Source organism: Chiloscyllium plagiosum, unplaced genomic scaffold (assembly GCF_037043375.1).
Source record: "Chiloscyllium plagiosum isolate Xiang-an unplaced genomic scaffold, Cpla_swu_hap1 HiC_scaffold_13, whole genome shotgun sequence".
NCBI classification, from domain to species: domain Eukaryota; kingdom Metazoa; phylum Chordata; class Chondrichthyes; order Orectolobiformes; family Hemiscylliidae; genus Chiloscyllium; species Chiloscyllium plagiosum.
This window is the reverse complement of record NW_028270151.1, coordinates 40,293,539-40,311,764: the sequence shown is the minus strand read 5'-3', so window position 1 is coordinate 40,311,764 and position 18,226 is coordinate 40,293,539. Positions and strand designations below refer to the sequence as shown.

The following is an 18,226-nucleotide window of genomic DNA, read 5'->3' as shown; positions in this document are numbered from 1 at the left end:
GGTGAATAACCAAGGTCTTTGTCACAGCTTAGGGGGGTCCAAAACTAGAGGACATAAGTTTAAGATGAGAGGGGAAAAATTTAAAAGGGACCTGAAGGCCAAATTTTCATACAGAAGGTAGTGCGTGTATGGAATGAGCTGCCAAAGGAAGTGATGTAGGCTAGTATAATTACAATATTTAAAAACTAACTTGATGGGTACATGAGTAGGAAGGGTTTTGAGGGATATGGGCTAAATGCTGGCAAAAGGGACTCTGTCAGTTTAGGATATCTAGTTGGCATGGACAAGTTGGACCAAAGGGCCTGTTTCCATTCTATATAACTTTTATGACTCTACAGCCCTGTTTCAGGTACACAAGTTATTATTTGCTAATGTAGAACTTGCATATTGCTAAAAAAAATGCATTTTGTTGAAGGTTTTCCCCTTGGATGCATTAGTCAGAGTTTAACATCAGTTTGGATTCAGAAATTGGATAGTATTTCTTGTATAATCCTGAATGTGCAAGGAATTACTTTGACAACCAATTTAACATTATTAGTTGAGCTTGTAACATAGTGCACTTGCATGTATTGAAAGTACACGTTAATATGTAACTGCATATATCAATAGACAGGATTCCACTCTTTACAGATGGAGAATTTGTGTATGCAGTCTGCCTGTTCAACTCAACAAATAGTTTGTTGGTTCATTTTTCAGAGCACTGCCAATCAGAGTCAACTTGCCTAATTTAAATTTTAACAAATCCTAGCTGTTAACTGTCAATTAGCATTTATGGGTATATTCTCCATGGAAATGTCTCTACTAATCATAGAAGATAGTCACAGTCTACTTTCCAATCAATCAGCATTCATTACTCATGCAGTGTAAATGTTGGTTTTGTCTTTAAGTTTGTATTCTTGAAAGTTGTCCTGATGTGTCTGAGATGTAAAACCTCAAAAAAAATCTTCTGTCTTTTTTCAACAAGTCAAGTTAGAGACTCTACCCTCTTACCATTTGCCATCAATTATTAGCATGGACAACTGATGCTAATGCAGCCACTAATTGTTTAGTTTACCTAATCTGCCCTATTCCTTTGGGATGATGGATGGGCAAATTGCCTGCGTAGTTTTAACACAATTGAACTTCTGTCTTCTAGATTTCTACCTCCAATTTCAATGATACTTTAATTTCTTTAGTGGAGAGCAAATGTTCCTTAAAGGAATAGAAGAGTACCCCAAATGTGTAAGTCAATTTCACAGACATTTCCAATACAGAACTTTGTCATTTTCCATATCTATTTTTTTCTGTTTATTTCATTGATGACATATTTAATACCAGTGATATTTCACTGGATACTATATTAGTGCGAATCAAATGATTGAGTCCAGCTCTTCTATAAGGAATGACAATTTTCTTTTAAAAGATTTTAGTGTGACATCATCCCATGTTATGAAACTGGATGGAAATCTTAAATTCCTTAACCTTTCTCCAAATCGTATTACTCAGTTTAGGTATCATTTTAGCCAGTATATTCCACATACTGTAGACATGCCCCACTGCCCAATACTACACAATTGAGAGATTCTGCTACCAATTACATAATTGAAACTTTTTGTCACCAATACAATGTCCTATCTTTTGATCTATATTTCTATCTTCTTCCTCCTAATCTTCCATTTCATGTTATGTTTTGAAAACTTCATCGTACCACTTGGGACCATTTATATGACAGAGTGGTATTTTGAATCACATTTTAAGAATAGATTGACCAAACCCAGACAGTTTCTGGTGTTTAGCTTTTTTTACTGCAAGTTCTAAATTTTCTCTGCTTCTCAAAGTTGTCAAAAGTATTTCAATCCTCATTTATTTTACTTTAAATTCATTTTTCATGCTGTCTGCTGCTACCTTGTGTAGATGGGTCTCACTAGCCCATTAAAATTGCATCCTCCACCTTCTGTTATTGCTGGTGCTGGGACTGGCACATTGTAATTAATATTCCCCTGACACTGTTATTTCTGGAGTTTTCCCATTCTGGTCCTGAGGGACTGATGTCACCTGAAAATTCTGCCTATATTTTCAATTCATCAACATTGGTTGGATCAATCAATTCAAATTTTATACCAATCAGATATACTAGAAAGTGCTTTATTCATGTGTGACAGCCCTCATCCTTAGAAAAACATTAATATTAGACAGGCATGACATTTCCTGTCATTGTTTCTCCTGACCCTTACAGCCACTGGGTAAGAGTGACAAATTAGTTTTGAATTATGAATAATTCCATTCTTTGAACTTTTATCCACGGGGACCAGATTTAGATTACTCAGAATTAATTTCAATTATAAGTCATCCATAACTGTTATACATTGGACAAAAGTTTGAAAACTTTGCTTAGCTTTACTCCAAACAGAACATTATACAAATGATGTGTAGCTATTCTTTTCATTTACCTCTTAATATTTGATATACCATGGAAAAGTCAACAATATGACTGTATCTTTATTAGAGCCATAGAATCATAGAGTCACAGAAAGAAAACAGACCCTTCAGTCCAACCAGTCCATGCTGACCATATTCCAAACCAAACTAGTCCCACCTGCCTGCAGTTGGCCCATATTCCCCCAAACATTTCTTATTCATGTACTTATCCCAATGTCTTTTAAGTGTTGAAACTGAACCCACATGCACCACATCCTCTGAAAGTTCATTCTACATACAAACCACTCTGTTTAAAAACGAAAGTTGTCCCTTTGACTTTTTAAAATCTTTCTTCTCTCACCTTAAAAATATGCACCTTAGTCTTGAAAGCCCCAACCCTAGGAAAAAGGCATCTGCCATTCAGCTTATCTATACCCCTCTTGATTTTATAAACCTTAGCAAGGTCACCCCACAACCTCCTACGATCCAGTGAGAACAGTCCCAGCCTATCCAGCCTCTCCTTTATAACTCAAACCTTCCATTCCCAGCAACATGCTGGTAAATCTTTTCTGAAACTTCTCCAGTTTCATGATATCTGTCCTACAATAGGGCAACCAAAACAGGACACAGTACTCCAGAAGAGGCCTCACCAATGTCCTGTACAACCTCAACATGGTGTCCCAACTCCAATACTCAAAGGTCTGAACTATGAAGGCAAGTGCGCTAAATGCCTTCTTAACTACCCTGTCTATATGTGATGTAAACTTCAAAGAATTATGTACCTGAACCCCTAGTCTCTCTGTTCTACAATACTACCCAAGGTCTTATTTTTAATGGAATAGGTCCTGTACTTGTTTGTTTTTACCAAAATGCAATAACACCATTTATCTGAATTAAACACCATCTGCCACTCCTCAGCCCATTGATGCAAATGGTTAAGATCTCTTTGTAATCTTAGGTAACCTTTGCTGTCCGCTGTACCACCAATTTTGGCATCACCTGCAAATTTACTAACCATGCCTTCTATACTCTCATCTAAATAGTTTATATAAGTGACAAACAAAAGCGGACCCAGTACCGATCTCTGTGGAACACTGCTGGAAACTGGCCTCCAGTCTGAAAAACAACCCTCCACCACCACACTGTCTCATGCCATTAAGCCAATTTTGTAGCCAAGTTTACCTTGAAACCCATGTGACCTGATTTTACTGATTAGTCTACAATGCGTAACTTTATCAAAGTCTTTACTAAAATCCAAGTAAACAATGTGAAGTGCCTTCATCAGTCGTCTTGGATACTTCCTCAACAAACTCAATCAAATTTGTGAGACACGATTTCCCTCACACAAAGCCATGTTGTCTCGCTCTAATGATTCCTTGCCTCTCTAAGTGCATATAAATCTTATCTTGTAGAATCACGTCTAACTGAAGTCAGACTCATAGGTCTGTATTTCCCAGGCTTCTCCTTACATCCATACTTAAAGGCACAACAATAGCCACTCTTCAGTCATCCGTTCGTAGTTATAGATGACACAAATATTTCTGCAAGGGGTCCCGCAATTTCCTTCCCAATTTGCTAGATTACTTTTTAGCTTGTGTGTCAAAGGGCTGAAATTTATTCCTGGGTTCCAGAGGTCGAAAACTAACATTAATAGTGCCATTACTCATGTTAAGTTTGATTGTTAATGTTTCGTTAATGCATTTATATATCTGAATCCAAGTTGTATTTTCTGAAGGGTAATGATCTAATCCACTCAGGACGCCAACCCCCAACTCCACCATACAGTGCTAATAGTTTCAAACTTAATTACTTTTTGATAGTCATTACACAAAATGGTAAATCGACCGTTGCAAATTCAAAAACCTGAATTTTTCCCACAGATAAATGAATGAATGGGATTAATTACATAGCTCTTTTGTAGACCTGACAAAGTGGGCCAAATAGCATCCATCAATACTCTGCTTCTGTGAAATAGGAGTGAGCTAGAAAAATGTGGGTCAAACTTTAATATTTCCTTTAACATCTCTTAAACATCTCTTATTGATTCCATTCCATACCTTCGGACAAAATGTAAACGCTGTGTAGGTTAGAGTTCTGAAAATCGTTAGAAGAAAATACTTTTTACGTGAGAAGTATTTGCAGAACAACTGCATTTTATAAATCAGTCTTTTCAGGATACAGATATTAGTTTTTATTTGTTGATTAGAATGTTTTTAAATATCTATACTATCCCATCTTCAAGCATTGTAGTAAACTATAAATCAATTGTTTAACCTTCTAAGCTGCAGTTTAGCTTAGCTTGGTTGTATATTAACTAAATTGGAATAATGTAATCAAATTGTTTTCACAGTGATGGAAAAATATTATCTTCCTTATTCACCAATATTTTCTACTGTGATATTTTGATATATTTTAAAAAGGTGCCATAGACCAATCATTTTTTTTCTCATCGATTTACCATTTTGTGTATATTATTATTGTTACTCGCCAATAAAAAAAGTCATCAAATAATATTTATCATTCATACAATACATGAGATTATTATCATTTATTACATTACATTTATTTATTATTTAATGCATTCATATTATTAACTTTTTACCTTTGAATTCAAATTAAAGGGCAGTTTTCTAGTGCCTGTTCTTTTATTGCCAATATTTTTTTTAAAACTTATGTTTCTTATTTTTATGATTTAAATATAAGACAGAATCTCTAAAACTACTGCTTATGCAACCAGACATTACAAAGCACTCTTGTTTTAACTTGGTCTTTTATTTGGCAAGTTAGGCTTTCCTAATGAAGGGAAGGTGAATTTGCAAGATATTATGGCGACACAGCTGAAACTCACCAGATGTTATAAATTATCTCAGCTATTTATGATTCAGTTTGAATAGTCTATGTAAATAATCATTATAGCTTACAAAGGTGATTCATCTTCAGAAATGCCATTTTTTCTTTCGATTCCAAAGGTCTTTTCCAATATAATAATAGGACATTTGTAGGTAAAACTGAAGCCCCGTTTGACACAACCAAGATAATTTCACCACAACATGGGGTGGCACAGTGGCTCAGTGGTTAGTACTGCTACCTTCTAGTGCCAGGGACCCAGGTTCGATTCCAGCTCTGGGCGACTGTCTGTGTGGAGTTGCACATTCTCCCCATGTCTGTGTGGGATTCCCCCGAGTGCTCCAAGATGTGCAGGTCAGGTGGATTAGCCATATTAAATTGCCCATAGTGTCTAGGCATGTGCAGGCTAAGTGGGTTAACCATAATAAATGCAGGATTACAGGGATTAGGATAGGTAGGTGGGATGCTCTTCAGAAGGTTGGTCCACACCAACCCTATGAGCCTCTTCAGAGGGTTGGTGTGGACTCAATGGGCTGAATGGCCTGCTTCCACACTGTATGGATTCTATGAAGATGTTGTCCTAATCTGTTGGTAACTGAATCCAATGATTCTACTTGATCTTTGATGGGAAGAAAATGAAATCAGAATGCAAAGTTTCCTATACTCAGATTGAACCTAGTGGGCATGTGACCACAAGCCTCAGGGACCATGTGATGATAATTTACCCCTTGTTAACATTTCGGGAAATGTAACTGCAAAGAATCTTCCAAATATAATTGATTGGGAAATTAAATTTTATGTATGTGTTTCTGCAAGTTTTAACTGTGAACATAATGCTAATGGAGTGAACAGTCTGATTACCTAAACTAATGTTGCTGTCAAGCATGTTAGATATATGAAATAATCATTCAAGTTGGAAGAAAGTACAGAGAAGCAGAAAAATGCAACACACAGTAGCTTTTAATGTAGTTACTAACTCAAAAGCTTAAGTATTGTAGGAGCTCCAGAAAGATAAAATGAATACAAATTTAAGAATGTATAAGAATACTTACAACTTAGGAAGCGAAGTACCAGAATGAAAGAACATTTACAAGCCTTTCATTCTGTAGCATTCTGTGAAGGGCAGGCTGTGACTGAATCTTTTGGTCCTCATTGAAGACATTTTCCAATTCTGACAAAATATGTGAAGAGCTGTATAGCTAGCCCCCCTTTCCTTTCTCTTCAGGTACTGTGTGACCTGCTGAATATTGCTAATATATTCTGCATTTATTTCAGATTTGGTGCATTTGGAATATTCTTTGAGATGGTTTAAGTCTGACAGAGCAGGAAATGTATTTGTGACCATAAACAGCAAACATAAATGGCCATTCATCTTTATTATAAAAGCTAAAGTAAAAGCCTAGGTTACATCCATTGGGCTGCTTTGTTGGAAATTGGCTTCATTTTGAACGATTTTTTACGAATGACTCAAGTTTGTAAATAAAATTGCATCCAATTGGCATCTTTGTTTGCGCTAGCAATATAATGTCATGAAGTTTAAAGTATTTTTAGAAAGGGCAGTATTTTTGATGCAAAGTAGTCCTTAAATTATTTAGAAATGGTGCACCTATAAATCACAAAATCAGTATCAAGTTCTGGATATTTTTTACATTTCAGTTAGAGGATCATAGAGCCCTCTTTTTTGCAAAGTTCTTCAAAATAACAACTTAATCTAGTTCCACACCCAGCTTTCTCCTTGAAACCCTCCAATTTAGTTTTCCTTTGAATATACATTCAATTGCTTTTTACAACTTCAAAAAGAATTTGGTTGAACTACTGTTTCAAATAGTCTAGAGCTTAACCTCCAAGTGAACTGTACATTTCCCATCTGGTTTTATTTTGCAACTTTTTATGCATTCATGGGATATGAGTGTTGCTCGTTAGGCCAGCATTTTATTATGCATCCCTAATTTTCCAAAGGGCAAGTAAGAGTCAACCACATTGCTATGGGTCCAGAGTCACATGTAAGCCAGACCAGGTAAGGATGGCTGATTCCTTTCCTCAAGGACATTAGTGAACCAAATGGATTTTTACAACAATCAATAATGGTTTCATGACTACCATTAAATTGGCTTCCTTATATTTCAGTTCTTATTCAATTCAGATGACCTCACCTAACAGGGAAGGATTTTAGCCCATGTCCCCAGATTGTTAGCCTGGGGTTCTGGGTTACTAGTCCAGTGATATTACTACTGTACTACCATCTCCTCTATCAATCAAAGCTATAACCTCTAGTTATTGAATTACGTGTCAAAGGAAATAATATATATTTTAGTTGCACAATCAAAACCGCTTATAAATTTGGAATACATTAGATTTCCCCAGTTCTGGTGATTTAAGGATAATAATAGCAAATTTGATTTCTGCACATCAGCAATCCCTCATTCCTGGTATTACTCAGAAACATCACCATTCTGAAGTACAGTACTCAAACATTATACACAATACTCCAGCTGAAGCCTCATCTGTGATTCATAAAACATGACCTGTTTTTGCTTTCAAAATACTTTTTTTTAAACAAATAAGGATGTCTTAACCATCTCCTCAACTTGCTGTGTCCCCTTGAATGACTCACGTATGTATATTCTCATATCTCTATTTTTGTACACCTAAAAAATATCTCATTTAGATTACAATGGTTCTCCAAGTTGTTTCTTCTATAATACATCACTTCATATTTAATCAGCACTAAATTGCATCTGCCATACACCTTCTGTTCCATCGGTCTGTTATGTCCTGCTGGGTCTCTAACTATTCTACTGGCTATTTATTATATTCCCAAGTCTTGTATCATCCACAAGCCTTGAAATTGTACTCTCTCTATCCATTTTCCTTTAATTGCTAGTTCCACTCTTGAAAAAATCATGAGGCGAGGGGCATTTATCATAAAAATTAAGAATTTAATTTTTTTTTATGAACAAAGCTCCTCTGGTTGTAGTACATTTGTCAGAGACGTAGCCCTTATAGCAGATTAGGCACTTTAACTCAAGCATAGCAACTATCAGTTTTTCAAATTGACAACAGCATTTCCATTCATGCATCAAATGTCAGCATTTCATAGGGGAAAAAGCTGTTTTCCAACTGAGATAAGAGGTCACCAGACGAAGAAAGGCAGATGGAGGGAAAGCCTGATGGTTTTGAAACTAATCATAATAACTGTTTATTTTCATTAAGTTATTTGCTTCACGAAAATGTCAGATTGTGGAATGTTATCTGAAAGCAGTGAACAACTGTAATTATCATCATTCCATTATCCTGGTGAAGATCATCATTGACCTATTACATTAACTCTCTTCACAGATGCTGCTTAACCTGCTGAGTATTTACAGCATTTTCTGTTTTATTTCAGCCTACCCAAAGCAGTATTTTGCAGTTGTGTTTATCTCCAATCTACAGTAACTGTAGAAAATGTTTTAACCTGGAAAGGATAATTAAATTTTTGGTGTGAACTCAGAACTCAACTTTGATATTTTGTTTCAACGATTCAGCTCACCTCTGTCCTTATTGAAGCTATGTCAATCTTTGGGAGCATAATTTGCCGAAGCAGCGTATCCATACCTACCCTTATGCACGTAGCTTTTGAATTATTTCGACTGGTAAATTGCTGAAAATGTTTACTGATAACAGTGCAGCAAAGAAAATCAGGCATCTGGGGCTTGGGCGAACAGGACAGAAAACTGTGTATCTACTTAACAAATCAAGTTGAAACGAACAGCACAGGACTTGAAGTATAAAATTAATGCGTGAAGGTTGATTCAGGTACAGAAGAGAAAATAAAAAGAGAACAAAAGATTGGATTAAATGAGGATAAATAAAAATTTAATTTTTTTATGTTTATAATCATCACAGCAACCTGAGGGAACAAAACTTTATATTTGTAGTTTATTTTCAATGCCAGTGAGGATGTATAAAAGCAATTAACAGTTGTCAATATCATTATAGATAGCCTTCTGACAATGTGACAAGTTATTTTTCTGTAAGTTTAGTTCATGTCTACTTTGCAAATATATTGCAATATTGAGGCATTCTATGGAATGCTTTTTTCATAAAGCTAATTGTGGTGTAACAACTCCAAAGACAGTTATTGATTTTTGTGTTTAATGATGCATTTATCCTTTGTCTAAAATTTCTGAATCCTGTATGCATAATGAACGCCATTAGTGTCACTGTTGTTTGTGTCAGCTAATTCTGGACCATGGTGTTTCTTTCTAAGCTAAATCAATATAACTTTTATTGAGGAAATTCTAATTACTTCTAGCTTGATATGTGTGGGGCAGTGTCGAAAAGTGTGGTGCTGGAAAAGCATAACAGGTCAGGCAGCATCTGAGGAGCAGAAGAGTCGATGTTTCAGGTACAAGCCCTTCAGGAAGGGCTCCTGCTCGTCAGATACTGCCTGACCTGATGCGCTTTTCCAGTGCCACACATTTCTACTCTGATCTCCAGCATCTGCAATCCTCACTTTCTCCTATGTGTGGGACAGTGCAATATGTGATATTGAGCCAGGTTACTGGAGATTATTGTAAATATAGGCGGAATCTTTCAGAAGTCTGAAAGATGTGGGCTATGATGTGAATTGTATGAGAAGTCCAGCAAGGCTTGTCAATGTTGGAAATGGCTCCTTGCAGCTTACAACAAAGTTCCAGGCATTGAGACCAAGTTCTCACGAGGCAGTGAATGGTTACCTATTAATGGAGGATGGTCTTTCTTGTTAACAATATTATTGACTTCAGGTCTCACCTCATTAATATGCAGCTTTTTATCATACCCGGCATCAGCAAACCAGACACCGAGAATTCTTGACATGGAAATGAGAGGGATACCTGGTAACTTCAGCTTGCTGTTTACTCTCTCCATATTAGGCACCAATTGCACTCCATTTCATATCCATGGATATCTAACATGTGTCAGTCTCTGAGAACCACCCTAGCACATCTCTGATCCACTCAGAGGATGCTTCTCTACTTCAATACTGCACCTCAGGCTGTACCAGCAACTGTCATTGTAAGGGCAGTACAGGCCCTTTATGGAACCGTTTGGCTCATAAAGGACATTAGATTAATACAACGTAGACTTTGACAGTGCAATCCATGCCCTTTTATGGAACCGCTGCCTCACAGCGTCAGAGACCTGGGTTCAGTTCCCGCCTCAGGCGACTGACTGTGTGGAGTTTGCACATTCTCCCCGTGTCTGCGTGGGTTTCCTCTGGGTGCTCCGGTTTCCGCCCACAGTCCAAAAATGTGCAGGTTAGGTGAATTGGCCATGCTAAATTGCCCCTAGTGTTAGGTGCAGGGGTGAATGTAGGGGAATGGGTCTTGGTGGGTGCACTCCGGCGGGTCAGTGTGGACTTGTTGGGCCGAAGGGCCTGTTTCCACACTGTAAGTAATTTAAAAGTAATCTAATAAAACCAAAAGAACTGCGGATACTGTAAATCAGAGACAAAAATTGAAATTGCTGGAAAAGCTTAACAAGTCTGACAGCAGCTGCGGACAGAAATCAGAGTTAACATTTCGGGTCCAGTTCTGAGGAAGGGTCACTCGACCTGAAACGTTAACTTTGATTTCTCTCCACAGATCAGAGCATTGAGTATAGGAGTTGGGAGGTCATGTTGCAGCAGTACAGGGCATTGGTTAGGTCACTTTTGGAATATTGTGTGCAATCCTGGTCTCCCTCTTTTTGGAAAGATGTTGTGAAACTTGAAAGAGTTCAGAAAAAGACTTACAAGGATGTTGGCAGGTTCAGAGGATTTGAGCTATAGTGAGAGGTTGAATAGGCTGGGGCTGTTTTCTCTGGAGCGTCAAAGGCTGAGGGGTGACCTTACAGAGGTTTATAAAATCATGAGGGTCATGGATAGGGTAGGGGGCATAGGTTTAGGTTGAGAGGGGAAAGATATAAAAGGGACCTAAGGGGTAACATTTTCACACAGAGGGTGGTGTGTGTATGAAATGAGCTGCAGAGGAAGTGGTGGAGGCTGGGTCAATTACAATATTTAAAAGGCATTTGGGTGGGTATATGAAGAGGAAGGCTTTAGAGGGATATGGACCAAGTGCTGTCAAATGGGACGAGATTGATTTAAGATATCTGGTCGGCATGGACGAGTTGGACCGAAGCATCTGTTTCTATGCTGTACATCTCTATGATTCTATGATAGACCATCTAAGCTTTTCCAGCAATTTCCATTTTTGTCACTAACATTGTAATATTGCAGCAAGGAGACTGTGCGCTCAGGGACATGGTCTGGACTGGGCTGCATCATCAGGCTATTCACTTGCTCTCTGCACACATGCTCACTCTGAGCCTGCTGAGTCTACCTGAATACTCATGGTATGTCTGCCCCACCTTGCCTTTCTGTGCTTTGATCCTTAGGAAGAGAAACTAGGTCCACAGTACATCTGTGCTGCCTTTGCATTTAGTGTAGACTCAAAGCCAGGAGGTCTGTCATGGTTGTCAGTAGTCCTCAGTCAAGTCAAGGGTGATATCTCATGCTCAGGGGGTCCTGTCATCATGTGTTAAGGGAAGCGTCCAATATGAGTTCAGTGGATTGGATGTGGTCGGTCAGTCAGTCACACTCAAGGCGGTCAAATTCAGGACTCTCTCCTCATAACATGTGAGCAGCCGAACTTCAGGCAGCCTGTTACCCATCTTCATTTGATGTGCCATATTATGGGTTGTTTTCCTCCTGGAATGAAGTTGAGGCAGGCATTACAGGAGATGAAATTTGGTGGCATGGCAGTTACTATTAGTGCAAGTGGAGAGGCAGATCAACTGAGTGAGTAAACAGCATGGAGAGCATGCAGGGTGTGTGGTCAAAGGCGAGATCAAATGGGTAAGATATTGCAGGCCACAGTGAGAGTGGTAGAGCATGAGCCTAGGTAGGAGGTCAGTGCAGTAGCAGAGTCAGAGTGAGGTATTGGAGACAGGTCCCCTTCTTCCTACGTTGCTGTGTACTCCTCCAGATGGCTGAGACTGCACTGACCCAAGGGCTAACCTCAGACATGATCTGGTGTTGTAGTCTCGTCTGATAGTCCTGAGGATAGAGGATATCCTCTCTCTGCACTACCCTGTCCAGCTGGACCCCCTGATGCCTGTCCACAAAGTGGTGTGCTACATTTCCCTTGTCTGGCATGTCCAGGTCAAATGTCAGGACTTCTGCAAAGCAGCTCCAGACTAACGGAAGAAAGGATGCTGGTCCATTTTGGGATATCCTGGGAGTGATGCATTCTTCTGGTTATGATGAGTGTAGAGTCTGGCTAGAGTGAAAAGTACAATAAAGGTGCTGTCATATTTCCACAACTACTTTTAGTTAGATATTGAAAGTATTTATTATCTTTCCACGAAGAAGCGAGTTGATTTTGAAAAGATTGAATTACAAAAAGCTTCAAAATGTTGGAAACAGCAACAAAAAAAGTATTGAAAAATGACAATCTGTGCAAATATGAGTGTGCATGTCCCAGCAAATTCAAGCCTGAGACGGATCAGTATCTGCAAAACTGCGACCTTGAGCATTAGACCTAGGCAGGGTTGTTGCATATCCCCTATAGACTTTCTGGTTTTGCATATTTGCTTACTTTTATACAATTAGAAAAGGAAGAAAATGGAAAGCAATAATATAGGCTTTAACTTGTAAATAATATAGTTAATCAATGTGTGATCTGTCTTACTAATATTCAAACAAAACTAGTTTGTTTAAAATCTTCTAAAACTCTGTTTCATGAAAGTTATTTTCTCAGAGGTTTGATTTTCAAAACCCCACCTCAAATGACTTAATTCTCATGTTGAGTGTACTACTCACCCCATAATAAACTCCAAGTTAAAATAAGACCTTGAGGTTCACTGAATACAATTCATCAATGTCATGACACCGTTCTTTGGAAATGTGAGCTTTAATTCTAAATTGCAAGTTAATGAAACTATGGGAACCATTGATCTGACAGGTGGCAGACGGAATTTAATTTTGATAAATGTGAGGTGTTGCATTTTGCTAAGGCAAACCAGGGCAGGACTTATATAGTTAATGGTCGGGCCCTGGAGAGTGTTGTTGAACAGAGGGACCAAGGTGGGCAGGTGTCCTTGAAAGTGGAATTGCAGATAGGCAGGATGGTGAAAAAGACATTTGGCATTTTACCTTCATTAGTCAGAGCATTGAGTATAGGAGTTGGGCTGTTATTTGCAATTATACAAGACATTAGTGAGGCCATTTTTAGAATACTCCAAACTATTCTGTTGCTCTGCTACAGGAACGATGTTATTAAATGTGAAAGGGTTCAGAAAAGATTTACAAGGATGTTGCCGGGACTGGAGGGTTTGAGTTCTAAGGAGACGCTGAATAGGCTGGGATTCTTTTTCCTTGGGAGGTTGGAGTCAGAGGCTGAGGGATGACCTTTATACAAGTTTGGAAAATCATGAGAGGCATGAATAGGGTGAATAGCCAAAGTCTTTTTCCGAGCATAGGGGAGCCCAAAACTAGAGGGCATAGGTTTAAGGTGAGAGGGGAAAGGCACCTGAGGGGCAATTTTTTCATACAGAGGGTGGTGCTTGTATGGAATGAGCTGCCAGAGGAAGTGATAGAGGCTGGTACAATTACAACATTTAAAAGACATTTGGACAGGTACATGAATAGAAAAGGTTTATAAGGATATGGGCCAAATGCAGGCAAATGGGAGTAATCAGTTTAGGAAACCTGGTCGGCATGGATGAGTTGGACCGAAGGCTCTGTTTCCATGCTGAATGACTCTATAGAATATCTTTATGCATTCCATGAAAGGTTTTGAAACAGCCTTTTTCATGTGCTTAGTCATCATGTATATTGCTGTACATTAAGCATGTAGTGTGAGCAGATTTAAAGATGTTTACACACAGCTCCCTAGAATTTACTTTAATATTGTATCATTGCTTGTTTCCGCAGCTCAGAAATGGATGTACAGTGGCCTAGAGCACAATGTTTCTCTGCAGTACTTGGCCTGGGTCACTTACCCTGTTGTTCTTATAACATTCTCAGCAGGATTTGTCCAGATCATTGCTCCACAGGCTGTAGGTATGTGCCACTTTTCATAATATTTATTATCTAAAACATGTTAATGATTGTGCACCAATCTAGCATAGTGTTAACTAGTTCTTCGTTGTGATTTTTCTATAAATAATTTGAGATTATTTTACCTTGCATAAAATGTCTATTGTTAGATGTGATTCCATGATTGGTGAACAATCCTAAGTGTGGAGATAGTTAGACTAACCAACTTAATATTATCAAGTCCTTTAACATGGCTTAATCACTCATACTAGAAGTGACATGTATTCATATGCAATGGCTTGATCACTACAAACAAATGGAATATTCTCAAGCCTCTTTTTTCTAATGCATTGTGCAGAAGCATAGGAGCTTAGTTCACTTGCATTCTCTGTGGTAAGGCGTTGACAATCACTAGATTTGACTAGCCAACCAATACCCACCGCTGTTCTACTGTAGTGTAAGTTGTTTTGATAATTTGGCATATGGGATTCCATTAGTTGTCCTTGACAAAAAGCTTTAAGAGTGACTTCTCTTTTCAAGACTATTCAAAATAATTTGTACCTTTTCCATTCATCAACACAACCTGGTTGTCCTCAGAGGTGGATTTCAGTGAGTTAATATTTTCTTTCAAGCACTGAACTGCAAACGTAAATAGAGCAGTTCCTTGCAAATTTATTAATACATTATTTTGTACATTGTCTTAAAATAACTTCAAACGCTGCAACAAATTTCATAACCGTTTTAATCTCCTGTAGCATTAAGACATGAGGAAATTTCTGAATTGATCACACAACATTATCCCGTATGGGTAATTCTAGTCAAACCAACTTGGCTATTGTTTCTACCCATCTCCAACAAAACAAAGTTTTCCGTTATTCCTGGGTTACTAATGTTCACAATTCCATTAATAGTGCTTGGTAACTCACATGTCTACTCATACATGCGTATTTCCTTTCAGGACAACTGCTATTTTTGTTGTAATTATACTCACACTTCCAATCTTGTTCCAAGTAATAAACAAAACAAATCTTATTCTGTGAATAATTTAATGTGAAAGCTGGTTGTACTGAAGAAAAAAGACTTCATTTTTATAGCGAATTTCATGACGACCAGATGCCTCAAAGTACAGCCAACAAGGCAGTTTTGAAACTATCACAGTTTAATATTGGAAAAGTGGCAGATAACATGTACAGAACAATCTCCCATAATTGACAATGTGATAATGACTGGGTAATCTGTTTTTGTGATGTTGATTGAGGAATTAAATATTGGCCAAGACACTCGGGATAACTCCCTTGCTCTTCTTTTGAAAGTAGTGCCATGGGATCCTTTACATCTAACCAAAAAGACAGATGGAGCCTAGGTTTAACAACCTGTCTGAAAAATGGCACCCTCTGTAGTGCACTGGAATGTCAGCCTTGATTTTTGCACTCAAGCCCAGGAGTGGGATTTGGACACAGTACCTTGTGATTTAGACACAGTACCTTGTGATTTAGAAGTGAGAATACTACCAACTGAGCATTCATTTGTCATTTTCACTAAGTTGCGTCCATTCTTTTGATTTGATGGTGGCTCAGTGATTGCGTTAATAGTGGCAACATAGTTGCTGCTTGATGTTATTATAGGGTAAAGCTGACAGCCAATTCTGAAGTTCTGCACTGGTGATGCAGTTAAATATGGAAGTGCAGAAGTTGCTGTCAGAGACACCTGATCCCCAATAAGCTTTGTTGTTAAGCTTTGTATGTATTCTAGATACAAATCATGTGGAGATCATTGAACTACCTCAAATTTGGGCTAACTAGCCAGTGTTCTCACACTAAGGAGAAATACAAATGTTAGACCTTATTCAATCAAAAGTAACTGACTTTTAAATGTTTCGTTGGCAAGAAGTACTGTCAATCAACCACTTTGGCCTCAAAGTTAGTTTTAGAATTGCAGAAACTCCTTTCTTGAGAAAAATGTTAACTTCCATATTTTTGGTTTTGTTTTTATATTTTGTGTCTGTGTCCTAACTTGACATGTACATCCAATCCTTTATTTAGATTCCTCCAATGGTAAATACAATTTCTATTTTTCACACTTGTGATTTGCAGTCTTATTAAGAATTGTGCGGTTTGATTGGCTGTTAATCTCTGTACTGACAGATGTTAGTTCCCCTATAGAAGGGGCACGTTGAATCAGATGCCTGCACCCGTAGCAATTTCAACTGAAATAAAAACCGTGCTGAAGTACCTTGGCAATTCAACAACCATCTGTGGAGAGAGAAAAAGCTTTAACATTTTGAATCTAATAAGAGTCATTGGACTCAAAACATGTAGTGATTGGAAAAGGTGGATCTTGTTTGCTACAAGGTTCAGGTTAACAGTCCCATTTGGGAAAATCTTGGCTGACCAATATATCCAGAAGATTAGAATCTCCTCAACCGAGGACTGACTCCAAGCTGGCTGGCTACAGCCAGTGTACTGTGCAGTAGTAAATAAAGGGTGATTTGGTGACAGGATACTGGCCTCTCTGCAGTTATTTCAGTGGCGATGGGAGAAAACAGGATGTGCCTGAAGATCATTGCTTGCAACTGTCATCTTGGAGTTGGCGTAAGCATTTCTGGCATCATACCTCCATTTGGGAAGTTTGATTCATTTGACTCTGCTGTTGAAGACTGGGCCCAGTATATGGAAAGAATGCAATTCTCTTTCTTGGCAAATGACATGGGGGTAATTGAAGTGAGTAATTCTTCTGACTGTGTGCGGACCTGAAGCATTTTTGGTTATAAGGAGCTTAACTTTCCCAGAGGTACCAGACACTCAAACCTTCCAGGAGTTGACAGAGTTGATTAAAGAATACTATGACCCCAAACCACCTCTAATCCTGAGATGCTATCAGTTTTATTCAGCTGTTCAAGAACTTGGGGAATCCATATTGGGATTTTTGATGAGGTTACAATGACTAGGAGAGAAATGTGATTTTGGGTTAACCCTGAATGAGATGCTAATACTTTGAAATGCGGGATTAATGATGTAACCATGCAAAGATGCTTACTAGCTGAAGCCCAACTGGACTTCAAACAGGCACTACAACTGGCTTTGTCATTAGACAATGTGGCAAGTGGAGCATGGGAACTACAGGACAACCCAATCGAGGTGGACTCCCTCACCTGCCCAACTGAGCTTGAAAAACACCACGTGAGTGTAAGCAATTGCAGAGCCTCATGCAGGACATGTCCTGAGCAGAGGGACCATAGGCCAACCCATAGCATAACCCCACAACAAAGCCGAGCCTCAACCAAGTGGCTAAACCGTTCTGGGTCGGCAAGCCGTTTTACTTGCTGCTCGTTTGCAGATTCAGGGCAGCAAAGGAGTCCTACAAGGCCTGACTTAGAGTTATAGAGTCAGAGATTTACAGCACAGAAACAGACCCTTCGGTTCAACTCATCCATGCCAACCAGATATCCGAACCTAACCTCGGTAAGGTTAGCACTTGGTGCATATCCCTCTAAACACTTCCTATTCATATACCTATCTAGATGCCTTTTAAGTGCTGTAATTGTACCAGTCTCCACCACTTCCACTAGCAGCTCATTTCCATACACTTACCACCCTCTGAGTGAAACAGTTGCTCCTTAGGTCCTTTTATATCTTTTCCCTCTCACCCTAAACCTATGTCCTCTAGTTCTGGACTCTCCCAACTTGGGGAAAAGACCTTGTCTATTTACTCCTTCCACGTCCCTCATGATTTTGTAAACCTCTATAAGGTCACCTGACCCTCCAGCAAAACCAGCCCCAGCCTGTTCAGCCTCTCCCTATAGCTCAAACCCTCCAACCCTGGCAACATCCTTGTAAATCCTTCTGAGCCCTTTCAAGTTTCACAACATTCTTCCAGTAGGAAGGAGACCAGAATTGCACGCAATTTTCCAAAAGTGGCCTAACCAATGTCCTCTAC

General features: G+C 38.6%; 1 protein-coding gene across 2 annotated transcripts in view; it reads left to right on the top strand.

Annotated features, from left to right (window-relative positions):
• LOC122555979 (chloride channel protein 2) overlaps nt 1-18,226 on the top strand; it is a 624,753-nt gene that overhangs the window by 289,466 nt on the left and 317,061 nt on the right. For both annotated transcript variants that reach the window (XM_087993551.1, XM_043702310.2), the window contains exon 4: nt 14,186-14,314. In XM_087993551.1, coding sequence (XP_087849677.1) covers nt 14,186-14,314 — 129 coding nt within the window. The remainder of the gene's footprint in view (nt 1-14,185; nt 14,315-18,226) is intronic.